A 27,452-nucleotide genomic window follows, 5' to 3' on the forward strand; every position below is an offset into this window, starting at 1 on the left:
AAAGAGCCTCTACCTTTTTTGTGGACTTGTGCCAGTGAAGAGCATGATGGGAATGATTTTGGAGGGCTGTTTGATAAGCGTGTGTTCATCCCTTCCATTGATGATGGTGTTTGGGCTGCAGAGACGTCATTCATGTGAACATCATTGATGTATTCTGAAATTGAGATTTGCACAAATTCAGTGAAAAAAATTACTGCAGAATGAACAGACACAATGGTCATGTAACTTACTTAACCACACTGCCAGACCACTGGACATTTAGGAATGTAGCACCATTGCAGTTCCTTTTAAGTTAAGAACAAAACAAAAAACCCACTCTTCTGGTTATCTGAAACCTTACCCAGTACAAATATTTAATTTGTCAAGGGAATTAAAATTTAATTCAGAACACCTAAACTGAAAAAATTAACTAAGTAGGGACATGGTTTACAAGTAAAACCACCTACCCTATTTGACCTACACCTCTACTATATTCTACAGCTCACTCCCGCTCCCACAGATTTTGGATAAGATTTTGACTATTTCAATTGCACTTTAGCAATGCATTACCTGAGAATCTGCTGTGTATCTGTACTTTGACAGTTCCTTGGTTATTTAAAAATTCAGTGGTCTCTGAAGCAGTGTTTGTATCTTTTTCCAAGTCATCCATAGAATTTGCTCGCTTAAGTTTGTTGCTGGATATTTTTTCTTTCTGCCAGTCTTTGGATGTGACTGAGTTGTTATCATCATCCTGAATTAACATGGTTGTTTCTGCAGGATCCTCTAACACAGGTTTGAAAATTGTATCATTCTCTGTTTTATCACAGTTACCACAGGATTCACAGGGCTGAAAGCTTAAGTCTGACTGGCTTTTGTCTTCCTCCATACTCTCTTCAACACTCATAGGCTGGGCATCTTCCAGTTCTACAACAGGTTCTTTAAGCTCCTCATGAAGCAAATCCATTAGACAACGCAAAAATTCTTGTGCATCCTAGAATTTTAAACAAATGTTACCATATTGCTCTATTTTATCTGGAAGATATTCATATCAGAAAAGATACAGATGACTAAAATGAAAGTTGGTTGTTAAAGAAGAATAGTTACTCTGTGCCAGGTCTAGAGCTCAAAACAATTTTCATATCCAGACCATGTAAGTTTCCTGCATACATTTCCTGTACATCACAAGTAATCTCACCATACAAGTTTCCTCCAAAATACTCCAGTTCCCACAATAAATTACTTTAACAACACCAGCAAAAATGCAGCCACAGTTTACTGGAATGATAAACATAACTCAAGTAAGTACCAGCAGTGAGGTCAAACCCCAGCTCTGCTTGCAATGGAACATTTTAGAGACAGTTTTTATAAACCTTACCCAAAAAATCAACCAGAGCATTGCTTTCACTGGGTATGAAGTACTTTATTAAAAAATACTGCGATGTTACTTAGCCTGTCTTTCCAATGCATCACACCACCAACAGTATTACAATTCTTCTTCTAAAGCCTCAACAAGATTTCCCAAATGTGTTCCCACAAAGAGCGGTAAAGTATTACTACAAGTCTAATCTGTGTCTGGGAACCTAAAAGCCACCAAATTTCACCAATCAGCACAGCTGCCAGATCCTTAGCAATAGAAAGTATCCAATAAAGCAGGCATGCGAGAAAACAAAAGCCTCTTGTTGGCAACTACTACTGCTTTTAATTTCTTTTGTTTTCCTTTTTGTATGCTGGTTGTTCACAATAGTAATTTTTGCTGCTCAACATTCCCATCCATCATAGCAATTACTTATTAAGCTCAAAACTGCTGACTACAAAACATTTATTTTCTTAAAATTTGCAACTTACAGAACTGAGTTTGGATTTGGGTAATGAACAACCTCAGTATGCCTGAGTATGCTCAGTATGCAATCCTTTCACAAAAAACCAAAATTAACAAGAACATCAAGACATGGATGAAGAGATAAACATTCTTCACTGATCAATGTAATTTTCTCCCTGAAGATTGGGCATGGTTGCCCAACTTGCAAGGCTGGGCACTAGGAGAGTGTTGGTTATGAAAGCCCTGCTGTGTTTTAATTGTTGCCATGAAACCTGCTGAACATACAACTGAACTATGATACAGGCCAAACCTAAAAAGGTTCTCATTAAATGTTGCTCTGCATGAAAAAAGATGTTTTCATCAGTGCTCAAAGTGGCAAGAATCAAGTTTCCATACAGTTTTTTTTGATTATCAAGGCTGAATTTCTACTTTTTTAGAAATTCAGGTGACACTTTATAGAAATCATGAGCAGATTACAGAACATTAAGATTATTTAAATACTGACTTTACAGGTACATCAATCCTAATCCTTCACTCCACAAATCTGAAACATAACGGAAACAGCAAAATTGCTTTTAATCAATGCAGATTCCCAGAAGATACTAACAAGCTTTTCTAATTACAAGATTCACATTTTTCACCTAGTCCTAAAGCTTTTAATGTAAAGTGCTCCACACTGTATGAAGCAGCAACTGAAGAATGCTTTTCCTATGTAACAATCCCTGCCTATTGATCAAGCTACCAACCTGTGGTTCCCATAACACACAATTTGGGTCGGGCTTTTTTCCAAGATACTGAATGGAAACTGCACACTGCGTATTTTTTTTAGACATCATTGGTAGACAAATATATAACAAATCTGTTATATTCTTTTTTATTTTTGAACATCTTTGTTTTGTTTTCTGGGACTGCTCAAACATTACTCCTTTCGCACAAAGGAGTTCAGATATTTTTACTTAAATTTTACTTAAAGGAGTAAAGTAACTTTAGAGTTACTTTAGAGTAACAGCCTTTTGTGAATTTGATACAAAGAAATATAAAACCTTACTTAACTACTGATTATTCTATTTCAGATGATCTACATTCAAGTCATATTAACTAAAGTTTATGTTGCATTTGCTTTAAACAACTACAAGAAGTAAGGTATTTTAAGCACTGGATTTCTAACTAAGAGAGAACTTTATGGCTTAAGCATATTTAAAAGACATCCAAGTTTTACCTGTTGAGAGTAGCCTCGAAACATTGGATTAACAGTTTTAATTCCTTGAAATAAACCAGTAGGAACAACAGATCCAGGCCTAAAAAAAAAGTTTCAAATACATAAACTTTGAAAAAGAAAGAATTTAAATGGATGTTTTTATCTTTACTGGGATCATACCATTACCTGTAAGTGAACACCAATAATATTAATCTCAGCAAAACATAATATTGGCATTGAATTATTAACTACATAATTTTTAAAAACCTGTCACCCAACTGAAAGCGACTGTATCAGGCCTTTTATGGTACACTTGTTATCAATCAGATGACAAATCAGACCTACTCTTGGCACTATGCACAATTACTGTTTCTTTACCTTTTATATTTTTAAGTATTTTCTTAGCTAGATATTACACAAATTCCATATAAGGAAATAAGAGAAACTGATAAAATACTGATATGGAATGAAGGACACAGATAAAGTAGTTAAACACTTTAGATGTATTTCTGGCACATATAAACATTTTTAAGAGCTTAATGCTGGTCATCTAATTTCTTGTCCTATCTTTGGTATAAATGAAAAAGAACAGGTTATAAGGAGTGCTTGAGTCCTGCAAGTCAGTCTTTCCTTCCTAATTTTTTTTTTTTAAGAGGAATTCTGTGAACACATGAAATAAAAATCAGAAACCTAGGACAGATTAATGCACCCTTCATGACTGGAATTTATTTATTATCATTTCATCACCAAAATTATTTAATACCTGCTCTTGTGCCAGAGTTCTGTCATCAGCTTGAGGTAACTTTTACAAATTGCAGGTTTCTTATCTGTTCGGGCTAAGCCTCCGCAGTCAAGAAAAAAGTGTGTCAAAGGTGGGCTGAATTAAAAGAAGAAAACAGTAATTTTTTCAGGTCATTAAAACACAAGAGGAAATCTGCATTTCATACAGGATTATAACATGAGAGTAATGTTATTCCATAACTAAGCAATTTCACTTCCTACATTCTTAAACGCTGCAACCAAACATTTCCTGGTAGCACAACTTCAGCAGTACAGCCACGCTGCTCCTCAGTGTGCCCTGACATTTCTCATAGCACCAGAACTATCTAATGGGATTCAAATTCAAGGCAATTCCTACAAGCTGTCACAGAAGTACACATGTACCACTCCACCAACAATCACCACGAGCCTAGTCCATAAACAGCATCCCAAACAAATCTTTTCTCTGGAATCCAACAGTGCCACAAGATATGTGTAGGCAAATAATTTATACTTAAATGATTATTTCATGCAGTGCTGCCAACTCACACACTCTCTCCTCTCCTTTCAATCTCCTTCTGAAGTCACAACCCTCATACATGTTGGACCCATTCCTCTCCAAGAAAGGAGACATCCCAGTGTACTCCCAAAATTTGACATCTCTCAACAGAAGACTTTCCTCATGGTGCTTTGTCCACTTCTTTATCTTCTAGAGAGATCTGCCTCAGTTGTCCTCTCTGTCATCAAAGAGCCTCAGAGAGGCCCTTAGCCCTGCCTGTTCTCGGCCTGTGGCTCACAGAGACCCTGTGACACCTGCTCAGGACCTGCCACCACCCTGCCACTCCTGCTGCAGGAAGCTTTCCATCTGGGACACTGCTTCTATCTCTTCCACTTCTGTGGATTTCTTCTTCATGAACTTGTCCAGAATTCCCATGGCTGACATAAGATTTTCCATTCCATCACTTCTACCATGACTTAGCACAGAATGCTCCAGATACATTCTTTTTAACAACTGAAATTCTGATCCTGATATTTCTTTATTCTTATGCATTTCCTTTGCTTTTTCTGTAGCAAAGCAAAAATATAAAGACTAATCCACAAATCCAGTAGCTTTTTTCAGATTTTCTTCTAATTTCTAAAAGTGTCTATGTTTTTTACTTAGGAGGCATTAGAATTAAACAGGGAAAAAGCTGAGTGCCCATAGACCATAACAAATTGTTTACAGCATACAAGACTGAGATTCAACAAATACATGTTCTCTTCCATGGCAGTGCATCTCTCCAAATCCCTTAAATAGACCTGGAAAAAATGCATGCATGAGCAAATATAAAATTGCATTAACTATCATTTTCCTTACCAGTTGGAAAGAGCTTGTAAAGCTGCATTCATGTAACAAGTGTTTCCAATATTTTTTAATCCTGTTAGACCTGAAATAAATACAAGTCTGTTAATCCAATAATTCCAAGAAAATAAATACTAATCAAAATACTCATGGAACACTTGGGATGCCAATTATGATGCAGAATTGCAACTAAAAGAAACATAGGACTCTTAAAGGAATACCAATCTAACTAGAAGTAGTAATTAAATGTTTTGATCTCAATTGACTAAAAAACACTTCAGACAAGTGGATTGTATTTCATCTTACTTCATGGTTTATGACACCTGCAGATTCTAATTTAAAGTATGTTTATCAACACTGAAATTTTACTTCGGCTTAATGACTTACCTGTTCAGTTAAACTGTTGCTATGCTGCGTTTGTAACTAACCATATTACCAGAGGCCTCTCAAAGATTTCATTCTTCTGTCCCAAATTCAGGCTAAATCAGATTACATTCAAAACCTACTCAGCATGTGATTATCCCAGGCTAGTCCTGCAATTAGACTTTTTCTATTGCAATGATACACCTTTATTTTTGTTAACAGATTGCTCAATCTAGACTTTCCCACATAGCCTATTTCCTAACTCACTTTGTTACTTTCTTTACAGAAAGTCACATATACTTTTTCCACACACATGAAAGTTACACTTGACATATATTCTTTCTATAATTACGAATTATGCTATTCAAGGCTACATTAAGAATTCAAGAATTACATTAAGGAAGTAATACTTCAAAATAAAATTGATTTCAGATGAGGGAACAGTAACATTTCTAAGCAAAGCATCAGTAAGACCCAAAATTAAAAAAACTTGTCAAACATTCAGCAATCAGTACTGATGACTATGCAATTCTTGAAGTATAGGAACTATCCTAGTAGTTTTGGTCTATGGCAGAAAAATAAAATCTAACATCTGAAAACCACTTGGGTTACTTCAGTTACAACTTCTAACAGACAGGCCTGCAAAATTAAGTTTCAAAATGTCCTTTTATCTGTCCACATAGAAATACAGGCCTGCTTCCTGTATCTGTATGTATTCCAAATTCTGCTACAAATAAAACTATTTGTACTGAAATTGGAAAACAAGAGTAGCTAGAGGATTTTGATTTTACTTCAGTCTTTTTAAAAGCAGCACATATTTCGAGATACTCCCACTGTATTTTTCCAGCCTGTAGTATTACAAGGAAAGTTTTCAAAGACACATCTTTTCTTGTGAATATATACAGTAATTTCACGATTATAAGCTGCACTGAGTACAAGCCACACTTCCGGGTGTCGGTAACTTTTCATCCTTTGTCCATACATAAGCCTCGCCTGATTATAAGCCGCACGTTACAATACAGAGTGTGATAAAAGGTATCTGTTCTATCACCATCTGTTGAGGGTGGGGGCAGTTATCCTTATCTCAACGGCAGATACTCTGCTAATGGGCCATCCATTGAAACCAGGTGAGGCAGTGTTCTTCATCTTTTCACAACCCATCCTTCCTCCAGCGAGTCATTTTCTGCTCATGGCCCATTGAGTCTCACTGTGTGACTGATAAAATTACTGCATCCCATTGAAAGTTGCTCCAGCCAGGGGGAAGAACCCAACATTTCTTACCAAGATAAAACAGAGGTTTTGGTACATTAAGGGAGCCCCTTTCTCCACTGGACTCCAGACGGAAATGGGACTCCTCCACATCACCACTGGGCCTCCGGAGGGAAACTGCACCTTCCACAGGAGCACTGCTTCAACTGAGCCACATCTGTCACTGCAAGGGGACTGTAGCCACCATTTAATGGGACTGCTACCAACACCCTGCCTGACAGGGTGTCAGGTTGTACTCTGACTGTGTCAGGGTTTGGAGTTTGTTCCTTTGCAGTACTGTATTTCTATTTTAATTTCCCTAGAAAAGAACTGTTATTCCTAATTCCCATATTTTTGCCTGAAAGCCCCTTGATTTCAAAATTACAATAATTTGGAGGGAGGGGGTTTACATTCTCCATTTCAAAGAGAAGCTCCTGCCTTTCTTAGCAGACACCTGTCCTCCAAACTAAAACAGCAACTTTTCATTCTTTGTCCATATATAAGCCACACCTGATTATAAGCCGCACTTCGGGTTCGGACCAAAATTTTAGTCAAAATGGTGTGGCTTATAATCGTAAAATTACTGTATTCTAATGTTTGCTTAATCAAAAGCATTTCATAAGAAATTTTAAGAGCAAAGTTAAAACAAAGCTAAAGAAGTTTCTTCCTTTCAGTTCGAATAAGTATCTTAACACAGTCACATCATCATTACTGGAACTTTAATGCAATTCTAGTTGTGTATTATTGCAATGTAAACTACATTCTGCAAAATATTAATAGTAAAGAAGAGCTAAAATTATACAAATACATGCATTGGTTGGAGAAATTAACTAGGAATAGAACACATGGTGGCAGATGGCAAATTAGTGGGATGGTGTCATATCCTGTAAGACTGTGCCAGACAACAGAAGGGGCAAGGCAGCTTTTCTGACCAATGCCAGCAGACTTAGCAGAGGGGAAGCCAGTAGTAGATGAGTGAGGGAGAAATGAGACCCATTGCTGTGGTTTAACTCCAGCCAGCAACTCAACCCCCCAGAGCTGCTCACTCACTCACTCCCTAATGGTGGGATAGGAACGGGGGGAATAGTAAAAGTGAGAAAACTCATGGGTTGAGATAAAGACAATTTAATAGGTGAAGCAAAAGCTGTTTGCACAAGCAAAGCAAAACAAGGCATTCATTCACCACTTTCCCCAGGCAGGGAGGTGGTCTGCCATCTCCAGGAAAGCAGGGGTTAATCATGAATAATTGATACTCAGGAAGACAAACACCCTAACTCTCTAAGTCCCAATCTTCCTTCTTCCTCTCCCAGGATGTCACATGTTGTGGATTATCCCAGTGATCACTTGGGTCATCTGTCCCAGTTGTGTCCCCTCCCAACTTCTTGTGCACCCCCCACACACTCCCTGATGGATGGTGTCAGAAACAGAAAAGGTTAACTGTGTGTCAGCCCTGTTCAGCAATAACTGAAACATCTCTGCATTATCAACCTGTTTTCAGCACAAATCCAAAAACACAGCCCCACAGCAGTCACTGTAAAGATAACTAACTCCTGCCCAGCCAAAATTGGCATATGCATAAATTAGAATAACTTTTCTCTCATCACTGATGGAAAACAAACTGCCTTGACATATGCAATGGCATCTCAAAAACTACACCTCAACAATCTGCTGGTCATATTTTTCTGAAAAAAAAAGGGTACTTAGAAATATTTTCTTTACCATCAAATACACATATAGCTTTTAGAATGATCAATAATAATTAGAGACTTCTAAGAAATAGCAATTATTATGTCCTCTTATGAAATTAAAGATTAAAGTTTAACTGTTTGGCATTTCATCACTCTAAGTTTCACCTATACACTAGATTTAGTATTAGGGTGGTGTAATCTTTGATAGGAGAAAGTTTGGCAGTGCATGAAATCAATTATGTCAAGGAGAAAACAAACAAAACCCCACACTAGGATACTACAGGCTCAGAAAAGGATTATTCAAAATGAAGGAAAGTATTTAAATCAAGAGTCTTTTATAGCAAGCAAAACCAGTAGAACAGATTTTTAAAAAGTCTACTTGAACCAGAGTGGCTACAATACCAACTGAACATTACTTGCACTTAACATTACTCCAACATGCTTTGGCAACAGCCAAACTCAGGCAACAGCCTCTGATCTGAAAGTAAGAAAGATTGTTGCAAGAAAGGTGAAACTAAAAATAAACATCTGAGCTGGAGCACAAAAAGAAACAGTTCCACTTAGGAGAGAATTACAACACAGCTGGAAAACAGACTTGAAAACACATTCATGCAATAATGCACAGGGTAATGCTTTTATTACCTCTGGTCTTCAATTCATCTTCTTCTACTTCTATATCTAAGTCATCAAATACAGCTGCTAATGGAATCTTCAGTGTGGGATTACTGGGTATTTTGAAATCCTTAAATGGAGAAAAGAATATTTACTTGATTACTTTTCTATTTAATTAAGCTGATGTGTAATTTTACCAACAAATCTAGAACTGGCAAATTATGTGAACACATTTTGAAATCTCACTGCACAGGAAGTGAGATTACCAGGATTTCACAGGTATCCAGAGAAAGTTTACTAAGAACCTCCATTTGTTTTCAGATTCTTGCATGATTTTTATAAGGACAGCTGAAGAACCAAAACAAAGCCAGGGCTGCCATTTCTTTCCCCAGGATAAGAAAGAAGAGCTAAGGCAGGAGTCATCACCTAAGCCAGTGTAGGTGTTTTTGATGTGCCACCAGATGGCTCACTACAGTTAATGAAGACAAACTCTTGAAAGAAAAATGTACAAATAGAGAAACAAACTAGTAGACAGGCAGGTATATATTGAATGACAAGGTCTTTTTGTGAGCACATAAATAAAAGCCCTGAACAAAATGCCTCAGACTTTGTAAGTTCCACTGTTTTTTATATATATTATACCTGTTTCTTTAGAAGACTAAAGAAATTTAATAGAATAGAAATTCAGAACACAGCTTTATAACAAGTGAGAAGAATTTTTAAACAACTTTTTTTTTTAATTCCAATGGTGATATTCCAATTGAGCTGCTGGTAGTTTATGAGAAAAATTATCAGATTACATTCATATTAAATACTAAATTTTGAAGTAAATTTATTTCTTTATTACATAGACTTAAAACCTGCCCATCTTACTGTTCAACTTGTGCATGATGGTCTCTCCTCTACTGCTCTCTCTCTCACACAGAACACACTTAAAAATACTGTAGTTCTACTGGTTACTGTTTTAACCGAGTTACCCCTCATGTATATGTAACTACATTACACACGCAATAAAGAAATAACACTTTTCTTTTCAGCTACTAGCACTATTCCAAACAATTGTACTTAAGAAATCGCAGTGCGACTTTCTCCAAGACAACACTTATCCAAGAAAAAAAGATCAGAATGAACACTACTGATGCCAGTAAAGCCAAAATGAAAATAGAGAGGAATTAATAGAAAGTTCAGCCACAAGAATGGAGAAGTCAGTCTCTCACTCAAGAGAAAACACAATGTTACTGCAAAGCTACAGCTCCCTTTGCTCCATCAGGTTAACAAATACCTGCACACTGTTTTCTTGTGCTTGGTGAGACAATCTTGTACTTGGCAGTGGAGAATGAGATCCTAATTTTCTGTCCAGGAATACTTCCTTACTACAGGCGTAACACCAGACACGGAGAGTAGTAAGGTTGACAGTCAGACAGTGCTTTGTCTCCTAAAACAGGACAAAAACCACAACTGGGATTCAGAAATTGGGAATAACTACATACTGTTAGATGTAAGCTAGAATAGATACATTAAAATTCTAGGTTTTTCAACAATGAAACACATATGTGTGTTAGAATACTAAAAAAGAGTAATTCAGTTATAGAAATTCTAGCACAAGCATTCATTTTCCATGTAACTCACTCAAATTAGCAACACGATGCAATCAGAATCTAAGACACTGTCATATCTGTATGTCCCTCTCTAACTAAAAAATAACAAGAAAGCCTTCTTATTCTTGTTAAAAGCAGTACAATTCATAACAAAGCAGTTTTCAAGAAATATCTGTAATTGGCCACAATGGGAGTTACCTCCTCTACAATGTTTATTTCTACTGGTTTGTTGCAAGAAATTCAGGCTATTCACAGCAATCTGAAGACTAAGATAAGATTTTTAGTTCAATTACAATAAGAGGTCCTCATATTAAAGCAAGAATTCTAGACTCAAATAATTCTTCTGTTGACAGCTTCACATTCAGAAGAAATACAAGCTTGACAGGTGAAGAATATTTTTATTGTTCAAATCTTAGTATTTTTTTAACCTCCTTGCTTAAGGTAAGATTGGGCACACAATTGCTAACTTCCTCCAAATATTTTCACTAATCCTTCCTGCATTCCTTCCTTATATGTGAGTATCAGCCAGGTTTATAGACAATAGGGATTTGTTAGAAATTAGGAAAATACTACAATTGCTGCAGGAGGCCCAAGTTCCTCCTCCCTTCATTTAACAAAATCTTGTACAAGAACAATATTTTTAATGTAAAGTGGACTAAAATCTCATTAGGTAGCCCTCCCATACTAAAAACATCACATTTACATTAAAAACTCAAACAATTTTTATCACAAGAATATGCTTAATTCTGCAGCTTCAGATCCATACATAATTACAAGACTTCAGAGCAATGGCCTAATGATTTCCTTGGAGTGGACATAATGAACATGACTATCTGCAGTACAGGGAGCCTAGCTGGTGCAAACTGGAGTAAGCAGAAGTTGATTCATGCCAACCACACTTCATCATTTTAATAAGTTTATTGATATTTTTATTAAAGAAGAATCCAGAAAAGTGCCTACTATCCTCAAATTAAAATTAAGTAACAAGAAAATCAAGACAAGGATGTCACTGACAGAGAATGAATAGTTTGCCTGCTTTCTCCTACCTGGCAAGTACGTAACATTGCTAAGGCAGCATGCAAAGCAGGAATAACTACTGTAAGGAGCCAAGAGGTATAAAACTGTAGGCAAGAAATTCAGGGACCATCTGGTGCCCAACTACTCTAGAAACATCTCATTTCTGAGTCTATTGTAAAGGCTTTAGAACTGTGATTCAGCTTTAATAGCTGATTAAAAAAAAAGGATTTCTATAGATTCATGCATTATCAATTTGTGTAAATACTCACTCTACTCAAGGTCCTGCTTCAAAACAAAAAAAAAAAAACCAGGAGTGGCTGTAAAATGCAGTCTTAATACCACACACTTCTTGCAAAATCCCTATATAAGCTACTCCTTCATTTTAATATTCACCGGGTTTTTTAGTAATTTTAGAGATCAATGTGGAACTTGAGATGCATTTACTGACATACTGTAAATTGATGGCAAGAATTTCATTGGTCTCAAAACCAGCAACTCGGAAACGACATGCTTATAAAACCGCCACCTCTCTGTGCTCAGAACACCTTATTTGTTCATTTTGGCAAGTGTTCCCCTTGCACACGTGTGTGCCCAGAACACATAGCAAGTTCAAGATCCAAACCTATGCACAGAAGCTGCCCAGGCCTGGCAGAACTTGGCATGCTGGGGAACAGAGTGCACACACTCCACTGCTCCCACCAAGCTGGATCCAAGATCAGGAATGGCAGGAAAGCATATGCTCAATTCAATCTAGTTTCTTCATCTGAAGCAGGGAGCATATTGCAAAAACAAAGCACCTGTCCCTAGCAATTTATACTCCCTATTTTGCATCTCTTCAGCTTTCCATTAATGCAACTTTCCTCCTCTTACCCACCAGGCAGCCACAGTTCCAGGAACTGAGACTGAAATAGTGAAGTACTACACATAAGCTGAGATACTCAGTAAGTCTTTCATCTGTGCATCTTGAAAACCATCAGTAATTATTGTTCTTTTCTTCATTGGCATCATCTTCTTTAGAAGAATTGCATAATTATGCAGCTGCACAAAACCTGTAAACTCACTCCTAAACTAGCAAGACCTGCTTCTATGACATGAGAAACAATTACAGGTAATCAAACCTCCACACAGTTAGCTAACATAGGTTATTACTTCATTGAAATGAAAGTTCTCTAACTCCAGTGCTTCAAGGAACTGTGTCACCAGCACATGCACATACCTGGGAATGGGTGGTACTGTGATCAACATGGGATTCACCACAGCCAACATATGTACACCTGTTCTGTTGGGCAAGACACACAGAAGTAAATACAATTAAAAAGTGGTCCCAAACAGGTTTACAGAATAGGAATATACTGCCAGTCCCTTTAAAACTCACTCAAATTTCAAACTTGAGTCCTACACAAACCAAGAGACATGCACAGTAAGCAATAAAATAAATATCACCTAAAGCAAAAAAGAATGCTGCAAGATTTAACTTCTCACACTGATGGGCAACATTTAGAATATAATTTTTTTGGCCATTTTTATATACTTACTTGTATTACTGACAACATATATTTTTTAAAATTCCTTATTTAGTAAAGATTGTTGCAGAAAATACAAAGTTAATCCAGCGTCTGAGTGGTGAAATACCGAATGGCAACAGCCTCAGACATGTTTATACAAAAATCCCTGCATGCCCCATCTGCAATGCCCACACATCAGAGCATTACTTCACAGCTAATTAGCTTCTTCACCTTTACATAAGTTTCCAGCACAACATGGCTAAGAACTTGCCACATTCTAGTTATAACATGCAAAATAATTGTCAATTTTAATCATGCTCATTGCAAAATACATTTGGCTGAGTTGAGTGTGGAATCTTGCAGCTACAGATCTTCAAGCAATTTTTGCTAATTCCTCATTTGCATGAGTCAGGCCAATCACAGAGGGTACAGCAGGTTATCTGTGTAACTCTCTAAGCATGTTAATTTCTACAATCAAAGAGTAGCTGAACACAGCCAATTTTCTATATTAAATGATCACAAATATTTGATAAGTTACAGATTGTTTACATGCTGGGATCTCACCAGGTTTTTCTACTGAAAAAGGTGAAGCAAGATGCCAATTCATCCAAGAGGAGAAACATCACAGCATGACATTAAGTATCCTACTGCAACTATAAGACTCTCCTATGGAAATGTTGGTATAAAATTTAGCTTTTCAGTAACAGTCTAAGAGCTCTAAGTGAGAAATAAAAACCACGTCTTAAGCTTTACAGCATTTTCCCACCTGCCAGGCTGATGTATCCCTGAACACCTCTTCCCCACTCCCAAGAGGTTTTTTTATACTTCAGACCATCTAACAAATCACATTAAACAGTTTCTTTCCCCCTTCATCTGTTATTGACAGAAGGAGCAAAATAATCTGATCTCTTAATTGTCACCACCATCTACCTAAAAGGACACAAATGAAGGGGATTTTAAAATGCTCATACATACCCCTAAAAGAGGGCATTAGCCCAGAGATCTTGCTGACAGTACTTAAAGAAAAATTGCCATGAAATGAAGTCAAGCCTACAGGGCAGGCAAAAGCATATTTATGACAGAGCTATACCCAGGATAAAACTGCATGAAATTTGTACAAAGTAAGGAGAATGTTCATACAAGCTTCTGCCAGCTTCAAAATAAGGAGTTTTTTTCTTTGTTTCACTTAAGAATAAAAGTCAGAGTATGCAATATTCTGTAAAATGTCTTTTTAATACCAGATGTCATGACCACAAATGCTAAGAAAGGCTTATAGAACATAATTAATTCTGGAATAATATAGTCTTTTTTAGATCTTCAGACCCAGGGAGACTTTAAAACCTTCAAAACTTAAGAGTCAAAAAGTATCATAACTCAAGTAAAAACACTAATATGCTCTCTTCCTTCATATAAAAACAAAACCAAATCTCATTTTAAGCATATTCTTAAATTACAAGAAATATACACCTGATAGAAGGTAAATAATTTTAAAAATAAAGAACTGTATAAGAAATTTTTATTTTAAATGACAAGTTAAACAAACTAATTTCAAGAACTTCATTACAGATGTTTCTTCAAAAAAAATACTACCAAGGTCATGTTTATTAGAAAATGACTCTACTGCGGAACAACAGAACAACTTACCTCTAAGCAGGCCCAAAGGTTGGGTCCTCTGACTTTACAGTCCTGACATGTGCCCTATTAAAGTTCAACACAAAAGTAAGTTTTATTTCACTTATTTTCACCAGCAAGCCACAACTTCAAGACAAAACAAGAAAAATTACTGTAATGTTTAGTATCAGATGAATGCCTTTAAAGTTAACTTTAACAAATGGACATGTTGATAATCAACCTAGTTTTTGTTCCCCATAATATCAAGATCAGCATATTTTTCCATTAAAATTTCAGACTTATCTCTCAGTTTTCATCTTAAACCAAAAATTGTTTTTCTAAATAAGGCATAAATATGCACCATATCAGATAATTATAACAACCCTCATAATTGGTCTTTCCTATAAATTTAACATAAAAAGAAATGACAGTGATAGACCTTTCAATAAATTCATATTCCTTCTTGCAGAGGAAAGGATTACAAAGGTTTCCACAAAGGTTTATACAAACTGCGAAGGTTTACACAAACAAGATGCAACAGTAAAGAAATGCTGTATACCTCAACAGCAAATTAACTGTTACAGAAATTAAGCACCATGGACAGAAAAGGTTTCACTTTTCATCAGCTCCCAGCTACTTAAATGAACTACAAAATCCTTCTTTGCTCCATTTATTAATACTAGCTTGAAACCAAGAGATCAGGGAGAGGAGGTTTCTCAAACTGTGGATTCTCTAACAAAAAGAACCATTCACCAAGTAAACTCCAGCATAAACTTCTTTGTTATAGTTGCTACTTTAAGTCAGTCATACTATACTACACTAATATTCCAAATAACTAATATAGTTACACTACATTACACTAATATGCTGCAATGGTAATGAAAACAAAGTTCAGTTTGTGGTCTGCTAACTCTTCTAACTAATGATTCCAATAAAACATCACTTGTGGCAAAGGTGCTCTTCATGTGCTGAAAAGCAGTTTTTCAACTTTATCAAGCCCACAATTCTTCTCATACTTTATTCAAACCTTACTATGCCAGTAGGGAGCTTTTACCCATGCTTGACACTTAAATGCACCTTTTAACTAATAATACACTAAAACGTGGACCTAAAAAACCTGACCAGTCAACAGTGATAGGAAGAAAGTGAATTGCTGCAACTCACATGAGATTTCTGTATCAATTCCTCCTTTGTTATCTCACCAACCGATTCCAAGTGTGGGCAATTGTTGCTGGGTGATGACATGGCTGAAGCTGTATTTTCTGAGATCCTGTAGCTGGAATTTTCAACACCAGGGAATCACCTGTGTAAGAAGTAAAAATTACTAAAATCCAATTCCTTAGCAATACCAGATATCCAATATGCAACATACACATCAATTTAAAAACAATGTGCCTTTTAGACTAAGTTAGGATAAATAACTTTTTTAAGAGACTCCAGTAGCCCAAATCTAAACCTGCTGACTTCTGAAATCCAATGACTTCTAGGTCATAAACTAAAATAATTCTGAATGGACCAGAGCTGATTTTGATTAATTATTTAACTTTCTGGACTCTGCCATGGCATGATGATATAAAATGATATAAACATTCATTTTTAAGCCTACCTAGAACTGACAGTGGATTTGCCTGTATGTTCTGGAAAAGGATCTTTGCCACACAGCTGAAGCTGTGAAGGCTAAACTGCAGGAACACAAGACTAGTTTATCACAGGATAAAGAAACTTTATCTTGGTTTTATTTATTTACAAAGACACATCCTAGATTCAGACATATTATATATCAAAAGGAGTCCGAAACTTATGACTCACATGTAGCACTAAACACCCAGCAATGCTTTTATTTTGTTCTCTTTGCCCATCCAAGGTTTCTGGTGCAGACACAGAAACTTATTAGAAATAAAGAATGCTACATACAATCACTTTGTCATTATTATTTCAATAGTTACATAGAAAGCAACAGAAGGAAAATTTAAATAATTCTATAACATTCCATTTATATAAATACTCCAATTGACTCATTCCAACAGGAACTACCCAATAACTTTCTTTCCGTTTTGTCACTTAATTACTATTGATGACTCAACATCTAAAGGCCAAGAAAAGATTAACTTTTTTGCCCAATTATCTGTCCAATGTAGTGCCCCTTTATCAAGACTTGCAACTAAACTTCAGCTCAGTGATGTACCCTCTGTTTGCAGCCTTTTTGCCACTGTTATCAACCCCTCCTTCCACTCTGCCTGTGTGCTTTGGCAGCTTTAGGCTTGCTGCTTCCACTTACAGGACCAATCACTCATTACAGTATTAAGCACCCTACAGTTTTGACAGAGTGGGGGAAAACAAACCTTGCCTAATGGACATCTCTGAGACATTCCCTATAAACTTTCAGCTTATTATGTCTGACTTTTCCCTTCCATTGCCTTGCAATAACATTCTTATGAATCAAGAGCAATTTCAGCTCTCCTTGGTCATTTTTCTATATATGTGTGTGTATCTATAGAAATAGTCTGTTTTATTACGATGAACATTGTCACACAAATAATATTATTGAAGTATTACATATTATTTATAATGGAATAATGTGTATTATTATGTATATACGTGCATATAGAAACTTAAATTCATTTTCTTTATAGATAAACAATTGCTTACACATAAATAATGTATTTATTATATAATTGTACATATAGACTCAAGTGTCAGTGTATATGTTTCAGTCTTTTTTAAAATCATGTTTACAGTTGTTCAATAAAGTATTTCAGAACTTATCTCACAAGACTGAAAATACTACACTAAATTAATTGTTTAGAATTTTTTTTCTAGACGAGATCTAAAGTCTCTTCCTGGACCAGTGGCATGACATTTAAAATGCATTATTCTAAAATATAAGCTCCAGCTGGAGAAGCACTTGCTCAGTTCAGTGACTGACTGCAATCTATATGCACTGTTACTGAAAGACACTTCAAATAAGGCAACAGTTTGTCAAGCCAAACCTCCTCAACTTCCATCATATTAGCAATTCCTCTTTGAACTGCAAGGTTCCCGTTCAGAACAGAAATGGCAACATGAATGCGTGTTACATCTTCCACAGTTCGCAAGGTCTGTTAAAATGCTAAAAAAGGAAAAGCAAGTTTCAAATAAAGCCCTGAGAACATTGAATGCAGTGAGATGATTTAATAAAAATGCTTTAGTAAGATTGATATAATGGACTAGTAAAGCTTTAGGCTTAATTTTTTTTATGGTAGAAGCTTTCTGAATGCATTATTCCAAGTAATACAAAGCAATGAATGGAGGCTTCACCTCATGCTGCCAGATTTGTATTTAATATTTAACTTTTCATACACGGAACTGCACAAATCCAAACCTGCAGACCTGAACAAACCTAAACCCAGGAGCTCTGCTCTTGGCAGTTTCTGTTTCTTGGTGCAACCTGTCTCTCTCTCCTTCTAATAATCATCTGAAAGCCCAAAGCTGTTCAAACTCATGTCCCTGTGGATGTGGTCCCTATTACTGTCCATGTGGAGAGCATCCCTTGTGAAAATGTAGTTCATGTTACAGATTCTTCACATGTCATTGTAAGAACAAAACTGAATGGCCTTTCTTTCACCTTTTGTTAACAAATTTTTCACACACCTCCTTCCATCTTGCAGCACTGTGATAACTCACTCTATACTGCCATAACCTTGGTAGCTTAATATACATATATACATAGCTGCAGACACATATTTTGTAAAATTTTATGGTAAAGTCTAAAACGGTAAAATTAATTCAAAACCATGACTCATTCTTCACCTCTCCAAGTCTAGCCCCTCCCTCACTCACTGACCTTCCTCCATTTCACCACTTCCTACTCTATGTGAAGAGATTGCTTTTCTTCCCCTGCAGCTCATTATCACATCTGCCTTTACACCAGCTTCTGCATTGCGTTGGCCTCATCCAAAAATTCTTTTCTGCATTTTCAGTACTTGAAAAAAAACCCAAAATAATCCTACAAGCCTTTGTAATTTCTCTTAATTCCATTTTATACTCCTGCTCCAAAGCTGGATTATATCTCCCTTTTATGATCCCACAATCATAGAATGGTTTGGGTTGGAAGAAACCTTAGAGATCACCTGGTTCCAAACCCCCTACCATGCGGCAGGGATGCCACTCACTAGATCAGGCAGCTCACAGCCCCATCCAGGCTGGCCTCAGACACTCCCAGGGATGGGGCACCCTCAACTTCTCTGAACCTGTCCCAGTGCCTCACTACCCTTACAGTGAAGAATTTCTTCCTAATATCTAAACTAAACCTGCCCTCTGAGTCCAAAGCCATTCCCCTTTGTCCTATTGCTACAGGCCCATGTGAAAAGTCCTGCTCCAATTCCCTTACAGCCCCTTCAGGCACGGGAGGTTGTCTAAGGTCTCCCTCTCCTCTCTTCTCCTGGCTCAACAGCCCCAACTCTCTGAGCCTGTTTCCACACCAGCTGCTCATGATCACACTCATGCAATAAGGTTCTCACCAAATGCTTCCCACAGATCTGGGAGAGAATTTCTCTCTCAGTCTATTGCCAGTTCTCTCCATTACTTCCCCTCAGAGGTTTCAGTTCACCTATGTCAATGCTTCATACTATCCCATCCAAAACAGTGAGCCAATTAATGCTCCAAAGCAGGATGCATCAACATGATTTTGCTTTGAGCATGCACAGAGTCAAGCTTCAAAGGAAAAAGCCTCTCTTGAAGTCCACTCTTGGAGGGGTTTTTGCCTTCCTGACTAGTCTTTTCATTCACCAAGAAAAAAAACTGAGCCATCAGAGAAACATGGACCATAATTCAAAGCACACCATGACCAGCAACCTATTTATTATTCAGTGGAATTCCACAGCATCACAGACTTGTGTGGTGCCTGCCATGGAAGACCTAGCTCACCCACAGAAAACCCCCATCAAACACCATGAGAACTCAACTGATCTGGAAAATTATCTTTGGCTTATGTAAGGAACTCCATATTTCCTAAAGAAACAAAACAGATTTTAAATTCCTTCAAGAAATTTTTGGATTAATGATTTCATCTGCCTAGTTACAGTAGTTAACTCTTCAACAGATCTTGAAATAAACAATTATATGCGTTATGTATTCCACTGATGTTCTAAATATGGAGCCATTTTAACACATCATTTTACAGCGTTCAGTAAGGGAATGCTGATGGAAGATTTTAAGAATAAAAGGATTATTCTGAAGACATCAGTTACATGAAGCACCAATTGTGTCTTCATTACAGGCTTTTATTATTTTGTCAGTACAGCTCTGAATAATAGCATCTCAAACCAGTAATCTCTAAGTTCAGGCTTCTTAGCTGCACTCACAGTTATTTTACCAGTGATGCACTGGAACAATTTCATTTATTTATATTTTATATCAACAAAGCAAGAGTGACACAGGGTGCAACTTTGTACCTGAACACCTAATTAGTTAGAATACAAAGGAGGTCTAGAAGTTCAGTAATTACTTACTATATTAATATTCTTCACACTTCAGAAAAAAACACACTAGCATTCACTCAAAACTATAAAAGCTCACTAAAGTGAAAGCCTTGCTCAGATTGTTAAGATACATATATTTTATCACAGTTCTAAAAATCTGTGTTGTTTTTTATAAACTTTACAGAAATTCCTTCAATTACTTTTATACATAAATGACATTTTTACAAAACTTAAAATTAGTCAAATTAGTGTGTGACATTAAGGTTCATATTTCCTATTTCTCGACCTAGGTTTCTTTACATTCTGTTAATCAACAGGTAGTTTTGAATTTTACCTCCCATCCCTCCAGATTTTAAGTTTTTTTTATCTATCGATAATAAACAAGTGCATCCCATTTCTTGAAAAATGACAGCACCAATCCCAGCTCTGGTAGAGAACTTACTTCATTTATTTATTATAAAACCTGGTATTTTCCGACTAAACGACAAAAGCATGCTTAGTGACCTGCTCAAAGGCACCTGGTCTTTCTCCTCAGGCACCAAGAGCTGCCCACTCAAGCAAGACACAAATTGATAAGTCACTTCCATTACATTTTTTTTCTGCCCTTAAGTTCTATACCCACAGAGAAAAGACATTTAAAAATATTCTAGAGCTGAGGATATATCCTCTTACAGGGTTAGACAGTTTTCATTTTATACTGGCTTTCAGGGCATACAGGCCACTCGTTCGTTTCTTTCTTCCACCACGCTAAATCCTAACTATGACACCCATTAGCTAACCTCTATATTTCTAAGAGGATTTTCCTAACTCGGGCTTTGCCTAAGCGCAAAGGAGAAGCCTACAGTGATTTTCCACTAGGTGATACCCCGGACTTTTCCCCCAGGCTGTTCCACCCTCATACCGCTGATCCATGCGCATGGATAACTCGGGGAGCGATCAGAGCCATTTATCGGTTCATTCCTGGTTTTGGGGATTGCGCGGTACCCACGGTACCGGTGCCGCCCAGCTGCAGCTTCAGCAGGGACCGGCGGAGCTCCGTGTCCAGCTGGCGGGAGGGCGGTCCCGCCCCTCACGGCCCCGCTGCCCCGCACCGGGCACCGCCGACCTGCGGGCACCGCCGACCTCCGGCCCCCGCCCAGCCCTGCGGGACCGCGGCGCTCCGGCCGCCGGGACAGCTCCCGGGGCGGCCGCCATCGCCGCACTAACACGCCTCGGGCTGTGCGACCGGCCAGACACACGGCCCGCCGCGCTCCCACCCCCCGCCACACCGAACCCTCCGCCGCTGCCCAGCCGGGCCCCTCCTCTCTTACCAGAGCAGCCGGGAGGATGCACTGCGCACGGATGCCGGAGCTCAGCCGGGCCGCGGCCAGCCCCGCGTCTCGCCCTTGCCTGGGGGGACAGCGGCGCTGCCGTGGCGGAGCTGGGCGCGTCCGGGCCGCGGCTCCGCCGGTGCCGCCCCGCACACGCGCGGACGGGCGGGCGCGGCTGCAGCGACGCCGCCGCGGGACGCGCCCCGCACAAAGATGGCGGCGCCGAGCGCCTCAGTGTCAGCGCTGCCCCGCACAAAGATGGCGGCGCCGAGCGCCTCAGTGTCAGCGCTGCCCCGCACAAAGATGGCGGCGCCGGGCACGCGCCCCGGCCGCCCGCAGCGGGAGCTGCCCGGAGCAAAGATGGCGGGCGCGGAGTTCTGACGCCACGGGTCTCCCTCACGTGGTAGCGGCTCCTCCCGACCGACAGCGGCCGCTTCTCCCTGTGCCGGAAGCGGATCGCGCCGGTCTGCGGGCAGCGCCGGGGCGAGAGCGGAGCCCCGGTGCTCGGCGGGCAGGTAACTGAGTGCGGCAGCTGTAGCGACCCGGGCCGGCCGGGGAGAGGCGCGCCCGCTGTGACCCGGGCGGCTGTGGGGAGGGGCTGAGGGGCGCGCGGGGCACCCGGTTGTGTGCGCTGCCCGCCCGCCGTGCCGGGGCTGCCCGGGCTGGGGAGGGCTCGGGCGGAGATGGCTCCTGCCCCGCGGCCTCCATGGCCTCCCGCCATGCCGCGGTTGCGATCCCGGAGTCGCGGTTCGGAGGCTTCACCCTGTGCTCAGCATCGGGGAGTGAGGGGTGCGCCTGCATCGGGGAGATTACGTCAGGCTGTAGTGATTGTTTCTCGTGGTGTCTCTACAAAATAAACGAAGCGCTGAATGAGATAAACTTTTCTGGCTACCCTCAAATATTTTAATTCTTTGAGCTGGCGGATATGTGCTTCCAGCAGCCGTGCTTTCGGAGGCAGGGGTGTTGCCGGGCGTGACTTAGGGGCTGTAGTACAGAACGGCCGCTAATCCGCGCAGACCGAGCCCTCCTCAGTCCTGGCTGCACATCTGCACGTCTGCTCGCGGCAGCTGGGCAAGTGGGCCTAAGCTGAACCAGAAAATTGGCTGTCTCCACATTAAGTCTTGCCTCTACTCAAAAACATTAATCAAACAAGTCATGTACCTGTGATATAAGAGATTCGAGCTTGTAGGAGAAAATCGTCCTGGGCTTCTGTTGCGTAACTTAGTATATATCCTTCATTTGACAGAGTATTCCAGAGACCATCTGTGATTGTTTTCAAGATAGTTTCGCTTAATGAGGTATGGGAGAGAAGGAGCCATGTCAGAAGAAGCTGTTACTGAGACACGATTTTCTCTGAAGACAGTAGCATTACGGGTGTTTAATCTTCCCCTTTCTTGGTATTATTCCTTTAACCAGGTAATAAATATATTATCTAAATATTGTTACTTGTGTTATGCATTTAAAGTTTATTGTAGTGTTGTGCATGCTCTTGTGAGTGTGAATTGAATTTGTACAGAATACCTTGGGGTTTAGTTCGTTTGTAACTGAAGTAAAGTAAGACTGTCTTTTTGTCTTTTTGCTAACAAATGTTTAGTACATCATCATACATCTGCTTTACCTGCAATGTCTGTATATCTCCATTTTGTAACAATTAAGTTATTCTCAAAATATCAAAATTCTCAATTTTTGTTTTGTTGTAGATTTTTTTTGTATTTACAAGCAAAACATAACTGTCATTAAATTTTGAATAATAGTATTGAGTTCTGCTTTTAAAACCTTTACAGTCTTTAATATGACTATATTTTATTTTTATTGAATTAGTCCTATAAACAAAAGCTATGTAATATTTCACAGTTGCCTTTTCTTTTATTGCATATAAAACCAAGATGAGATAGTCTTAGCTGCATATGCTCATTTCCACATTTTTTCTATATATTAAATTCTTCAAAACTCTCACTGGAAGATCACTGTTTTCTTTTTCATGTTGCAGCATGCTCATGTCCTGTTTAAATACCACATGCAACTCCCTTACGTGCAACTATTAACTTTCCTCTTTTAGGTTTTCATTTCACTGATAATCAATTTATTATCATGTTTGTAGGCACAAAATATTTTAAAAGATCTATTTGTGGTTCTTTGAGTCATTCATTTTAACATTTAGTTTTGTGATCTTAGAGGTTTTAATCTCAGGTGTTTGGTTAACTCTTTTCTGTGAAATACAGTAGTCTTTTGTGAAATTTGTAAGTTTTGTGTTGCTGCTGTGTTTTGGGCATTTCCTTTTCCTCACAGAGTGCAGTGGGAGTTGCAGACATCAGTCAAGGCATGGGACCTGGAAGGGCAGGGGTCTCAAGTCAAAGGTGCTTGACTTGTTGACTGTAAAGTCAGTGACAGAGAGAAGCTTTCAGTGTTTTTTCAGATAGTATTTACCAAGTGCACAGCAACCAGAAGTGAGTGCAGGGTGCAGTGGCACTATGTGTGCTCTCTCTGGTATGAGGAATCACATTACACAAACACCATATGAGGCCCAAGGACTGGATCTGGTTTTCTCCCAAGGACTGGATCTGGTTTTCTCCCAGCAGTCTGTTCCTCAAGCAGCATAAGTTTCCAAAAGATTTTTGTGAATGTGAACTGTGGTTTCCAGTTAAATGGCACTTTCATTATTTGTGTATCTTGTTACTTTGTATGTTACAAATTTTGTTAATGTGTGTGGTTCTTACTAACATAAACACCTATAGACCTATAACTGATCTAGATCCAAAATAAAATGTAGGGTTTTTTTCAAAACTGTTAGCTTAGAGAAGTGTATTTAAATGCACGTTCTACTGAAATTCAAAGATCACATGAATATTGGCATTAGGATTTTCCACTTTTCACAGTGCAAGAAGTAGTGTAATTGTGAAAGGAAAGTTCCATCTCAGTAATTTTTTGCTGTTAGAGATTTAATTGAAACCCTGCCTTGTAATGGCATTAAGAAGAAATTAAAAAAACCCAAATCTTTGTTTGAAAGTCATTTGTTTAGATCCCTACAGTCTGTGGATTTGTAATATACCTTATAGTTCTTGGTCCTGCAGTCTCTCAGTATATGTTTGCAGTTAAATCACACTTTTATTTTCAGATAAAGCTTTCCCCAGGGTTAAAGAAACTTTTCACAGTAACAGCAGTGAGTGCAATATCTGTGATTTTTCTGGCCCATCACTTTAAAAGAAGACGTGGAAAGAAAAACAAGAAAGTGCCACCATGGGAACCAACTCATCTCATATTAGAGTGTACGAAAGCAGCTGCTTCAGAAAAAGGTAAGTCATGGAACCCCCAAGTTGGTTTTTTTGTTGTTGTTTTCTTGGAGAGGAGAAAAAGTTGTGTGAGGGGAGGAGTGTGCGTAACTGTAATAGTAAACCAAACTATTTTCCTTTCATCATGAAATATTTTGGATTGAAAGGGACCTTTAAAATTCATCCAGTCCACAACTCTTGCTTGAGCAGGGATATCTTCAGCTAGACCAGACTGATCATAGCCCCATCCAACCTGGTCTTGAGCGTTTCCAGGGATGAGGCATCCATGATTTCTCTGGGCAATCATTCCAGTGTTTTAGCAACCTCATTGTAAAAACTTTCTTCCTTGTTATCTAATCGAAATCAGCCCTCTTTTAGTTATAAAACCATAGCCCCTTATCCTATTGCAGCAGACCCTACTGAAAAGTCTGTTCCCATCTTGCTTACACTACTGAATGTACTATACAAGTACAAGTACTGAAAGTCTGCAGTAAGGTCTCCCTGGAGCCTTGTCCAGGCTCAGCAACCCCAACTTTTAGCCCTTCTTCATAGGGGAGGTGCTCCATTTCTCTAATCATCTCCATAGGATGGAACACCTGAGTGGGTTTGATTTGTTAGGCTTTAAATATTGAATTTGTCAAATTAGAAACAAACTTACAGTATCTTATAAAAACCCTGGGCTTCTTGTCAAAGGTGAAGTTTTGATTGTGAACCAGGATTAAAACTCTTTTTATCAATAGTGTATTAACAATGGGTTTTGCCATTCTTGTGTGTATATCTCAATACAGAGAAACTCAGATCTGGTTTTTTATAGAATAGGCAAATAATTAAGCTAAAATTAATAGTTATTGTTATAGATAGTGGATTCCAATGTGTAGTTTCTCAAGTAGAACTGTAAATAAACGAATAATTGTTTGCTTCTAAACTGAATTTTATTGAAAAGAGTTAATGCAATTCTTGATAGATTTCCAGAAGAAGCAGTATTTTGAGTTTGCAAGAGCTTTAAAATAAATGTATCTCTTAGGTTCTAGTTGTTCCAGTAGTCGACAAAACTTGACTCTTTCTCTGAGCTCTGCCAAGGAAAAAGGATCTCAGTCCTGTATCTATGCAAATGGAGGACTTTTCAGTAAATACTCTGGTTCAGTTCAAAGCCTGGCCTCGGTAAGTAAAATGTTTTAAGACTCTTGAATGTCTGTTAACTTGTGTTGAATGCATCTAAAGGCTTCCCTGAGCTGAAGGAAGTTTCCTGAACAAACTGCACAGGCAGCTAGAGATGCTGGGAAACCACTCTCCTTACCACACAATAAAACCAGTTTCTGGCAGATGGCTTGGCTATAATGTACTCTGGCAGGAATGTGGTTTTAAGGATACTCTCTGTAACAACACTTTGTTTTTTTAAGGTTCAGAGTGCCACCTCTTGTCACAGCTGTGCTTGTGCCAATTCTAATTCCTGGGATAAAGCAGATGAGGATGACGTTAAGCTTGTCAATATTCCAGTGACTACACCTGAAAATTTATATTTAATGGGTAAGTCATAGTAAGAATACTCAACATCTGCTTACAATGAATGTAAATAATTTCTTGGGTTTGTGGTAAAGTGACACAAAATATTATTGTGTTCTTTCTCAGTGTCCTGGTGGCAAGTGTCTTGAGAACATTTCCATAAAATTATGAAATCATACTTGATCTAAAGTTAGTTTTCCAGAATACTTTTTCTTCCACTATTTGCAGTAGTAATCCTTAAAGTCAAGCCCTGACACATGGGGAAAATGATCACATTTCTTTATGCAAAAAGAAGGTAAATATGAACTGGAAATATACTGGTATAGGCTGGGAAGTGATGTTGTTTCAGTTTACATCTCTGTGATAACTATGCTTATATTGGCTACATATTTTCCCATGTCTCTAAAACGTGAATGTAGCTGAAGCTGTTCCTGCTCTGCCCTAGGTATGGAGCTGTTTGAAGAAGCGCTGCGGCGCTGGGAGCAGGCCCTAACTTTTCGTAACAGGCAAGTTGAAGATGAAGCAATCTGTGGTTCCATTAAGCTGGGAGCAGGAGATGCAATTGCAGAAGAAAGTGTAGAAGTGAGTACATCTGTAATCTACTGATGCTGCCCTGATAATGTGTTCTGTGTTATTACCTGAATCTTTCCAAATTCAATTACCAAACTTGACAATTGATTCAATTTCCTATTTAGTAGTATTGTATTTAAAGGAGATCTGAGTTCATTCCTTCTGCCTCTTTTGGTTGATTGTTTGGAGGAGGGCATGGGAAGGGAACTAACATTATTTATCTTTTGGCAATTGCTGATGCATTGGTGTTTGCTTCTGGAGTATTATCAAGCTATCAGACAGACAGCTTCCCTGCACATAATGCCTTGGCTCCTCTCTTTCTTTTATGGTTACGTGAGAGAGTATCTTCTTGCCAAAGATAAATGTCTCAGGAAAAATTATCAATTTGTGCATATTCACAAACAATGTGCTTAAACTTTGTTTTCCTTCTTTTTGTCAACTAAATGCTAGAAATATTTTGAAATAAACAGATATGTGTTACTTTCATTATTTCTAGTGCAGCAAACATCACAGATAATTTTAAAATATTTTTAAATTTAGATTTTATTTTTTATTACACTAAATAAAATATGTGTGTGTTCTGAAAAATGTATATATTGTGA

General features: G+C 38.4%; 2 protein-coding genes across 5 annotated transcripts in view; one reads left to right on the forward strand and one right to left on the reverse strand.

Annotated features, from left to right (window-relative positions):
• USP33 (ubiquitin specific peptidase 33) overlaps positions 1-21,640 on the reverse strand; it is a 38,436-nt gene extending 16,796 nt beyond the window's left edge. For 3 of the 4 annotated variants that reach the window (XM_033067342.2, XM_033067341.2, XM_033067339.2), the window contains exons 1-11: positions 21,509-21,640; positions 15,904-16,042; positions 14,773-14,826; positions 12,840-12,902; positions 10,291-10,443; positions 9,039-9,138; positions 5,113-5,182; positions 3,760-3,873; positions 3,018-3,096; positions 550-970; positions 14-154 (exon numbers count right to left, since the gene is read on the reverse strand). In XM_033067342.2, coding sequence (XP_032923233.1) covers positions 14-154; positions 550-970; positions 3,018-3,096; positions 3,760-3,873; positions 5,113-5,182; positions 9,039-9,138; positions 10,291-10,443; positions 12,840-12,902; positions 14,773-14,826; positions 15,904-15,984 — 1,276 coding nt within the window. In that variant the 5' untranslated portion in view covers positions 15,985-16,042; positions 21,509-21,640. Of the gene's footprint in view, positions 1-13; positions 155-549; positions 971-3,017; positions 3,097-3,759; positions 3,874-5,112; positions 5,183-9,038; positions 9,139-10,290; positions 10,444-12,839; positions 12,903-14,772; positions 14,827-15,903; positions 16,043-17,729; positions 17,849-21,508 lie in introns of all 4 variants that reach the window. The other variant, XM_033067340.2, reaches the window with a different exon arrangement.
• A 224-nt stretch (positions 21,641-21,864) lies between these two features.
• Positions 21,865-27,452, forward strand: part of MIGA1 (mitoguardin 1) — a 35,710-nt gene continuing 30,122 nt past the window's right edge. Inside the window, exons 1-6 of the mRNA XM_033067707.1 lie at positions 21,865-22,023; positions 22,755-22,924; positions 24,624-24,801; positions 25,802-25,938; positions 26,178-26,304; positions 26,726-26,862. Of these exons, the coding sequence (XP_032923598.1) occupies positions 22,802-22,924; positions 24,624-24,801; positions 25,802-25,938; positions 26,178-26,304; positions 26,726-26,862 (702 nt within the window). The 5' untranslated portion in view covers positions 21,865-22,023; positions 22,755-22,801. The remainder of the gene's footprint in view (positions 22,024-22,754; positions 22,925-24,623; positions 24,802-25,801; positions 25,939-26,177; positions 26,305-26,725; positions 26,863-27,452) is intronic.

Source organism: Catharus ustulatus, chromosome 9 (assembly GCF_009819885.2).
Source record: "Catharus ustulatus isolate bCatUst1 chromosome 9, bCatUst1.pri.v2, whole genome shotgun sequence".
Lineage (NCBI taxonomy): Eukaryota > Metazoa > Chordata > Aves > Passeriformes > Turdidae > Catharus > Catharus ustulatus.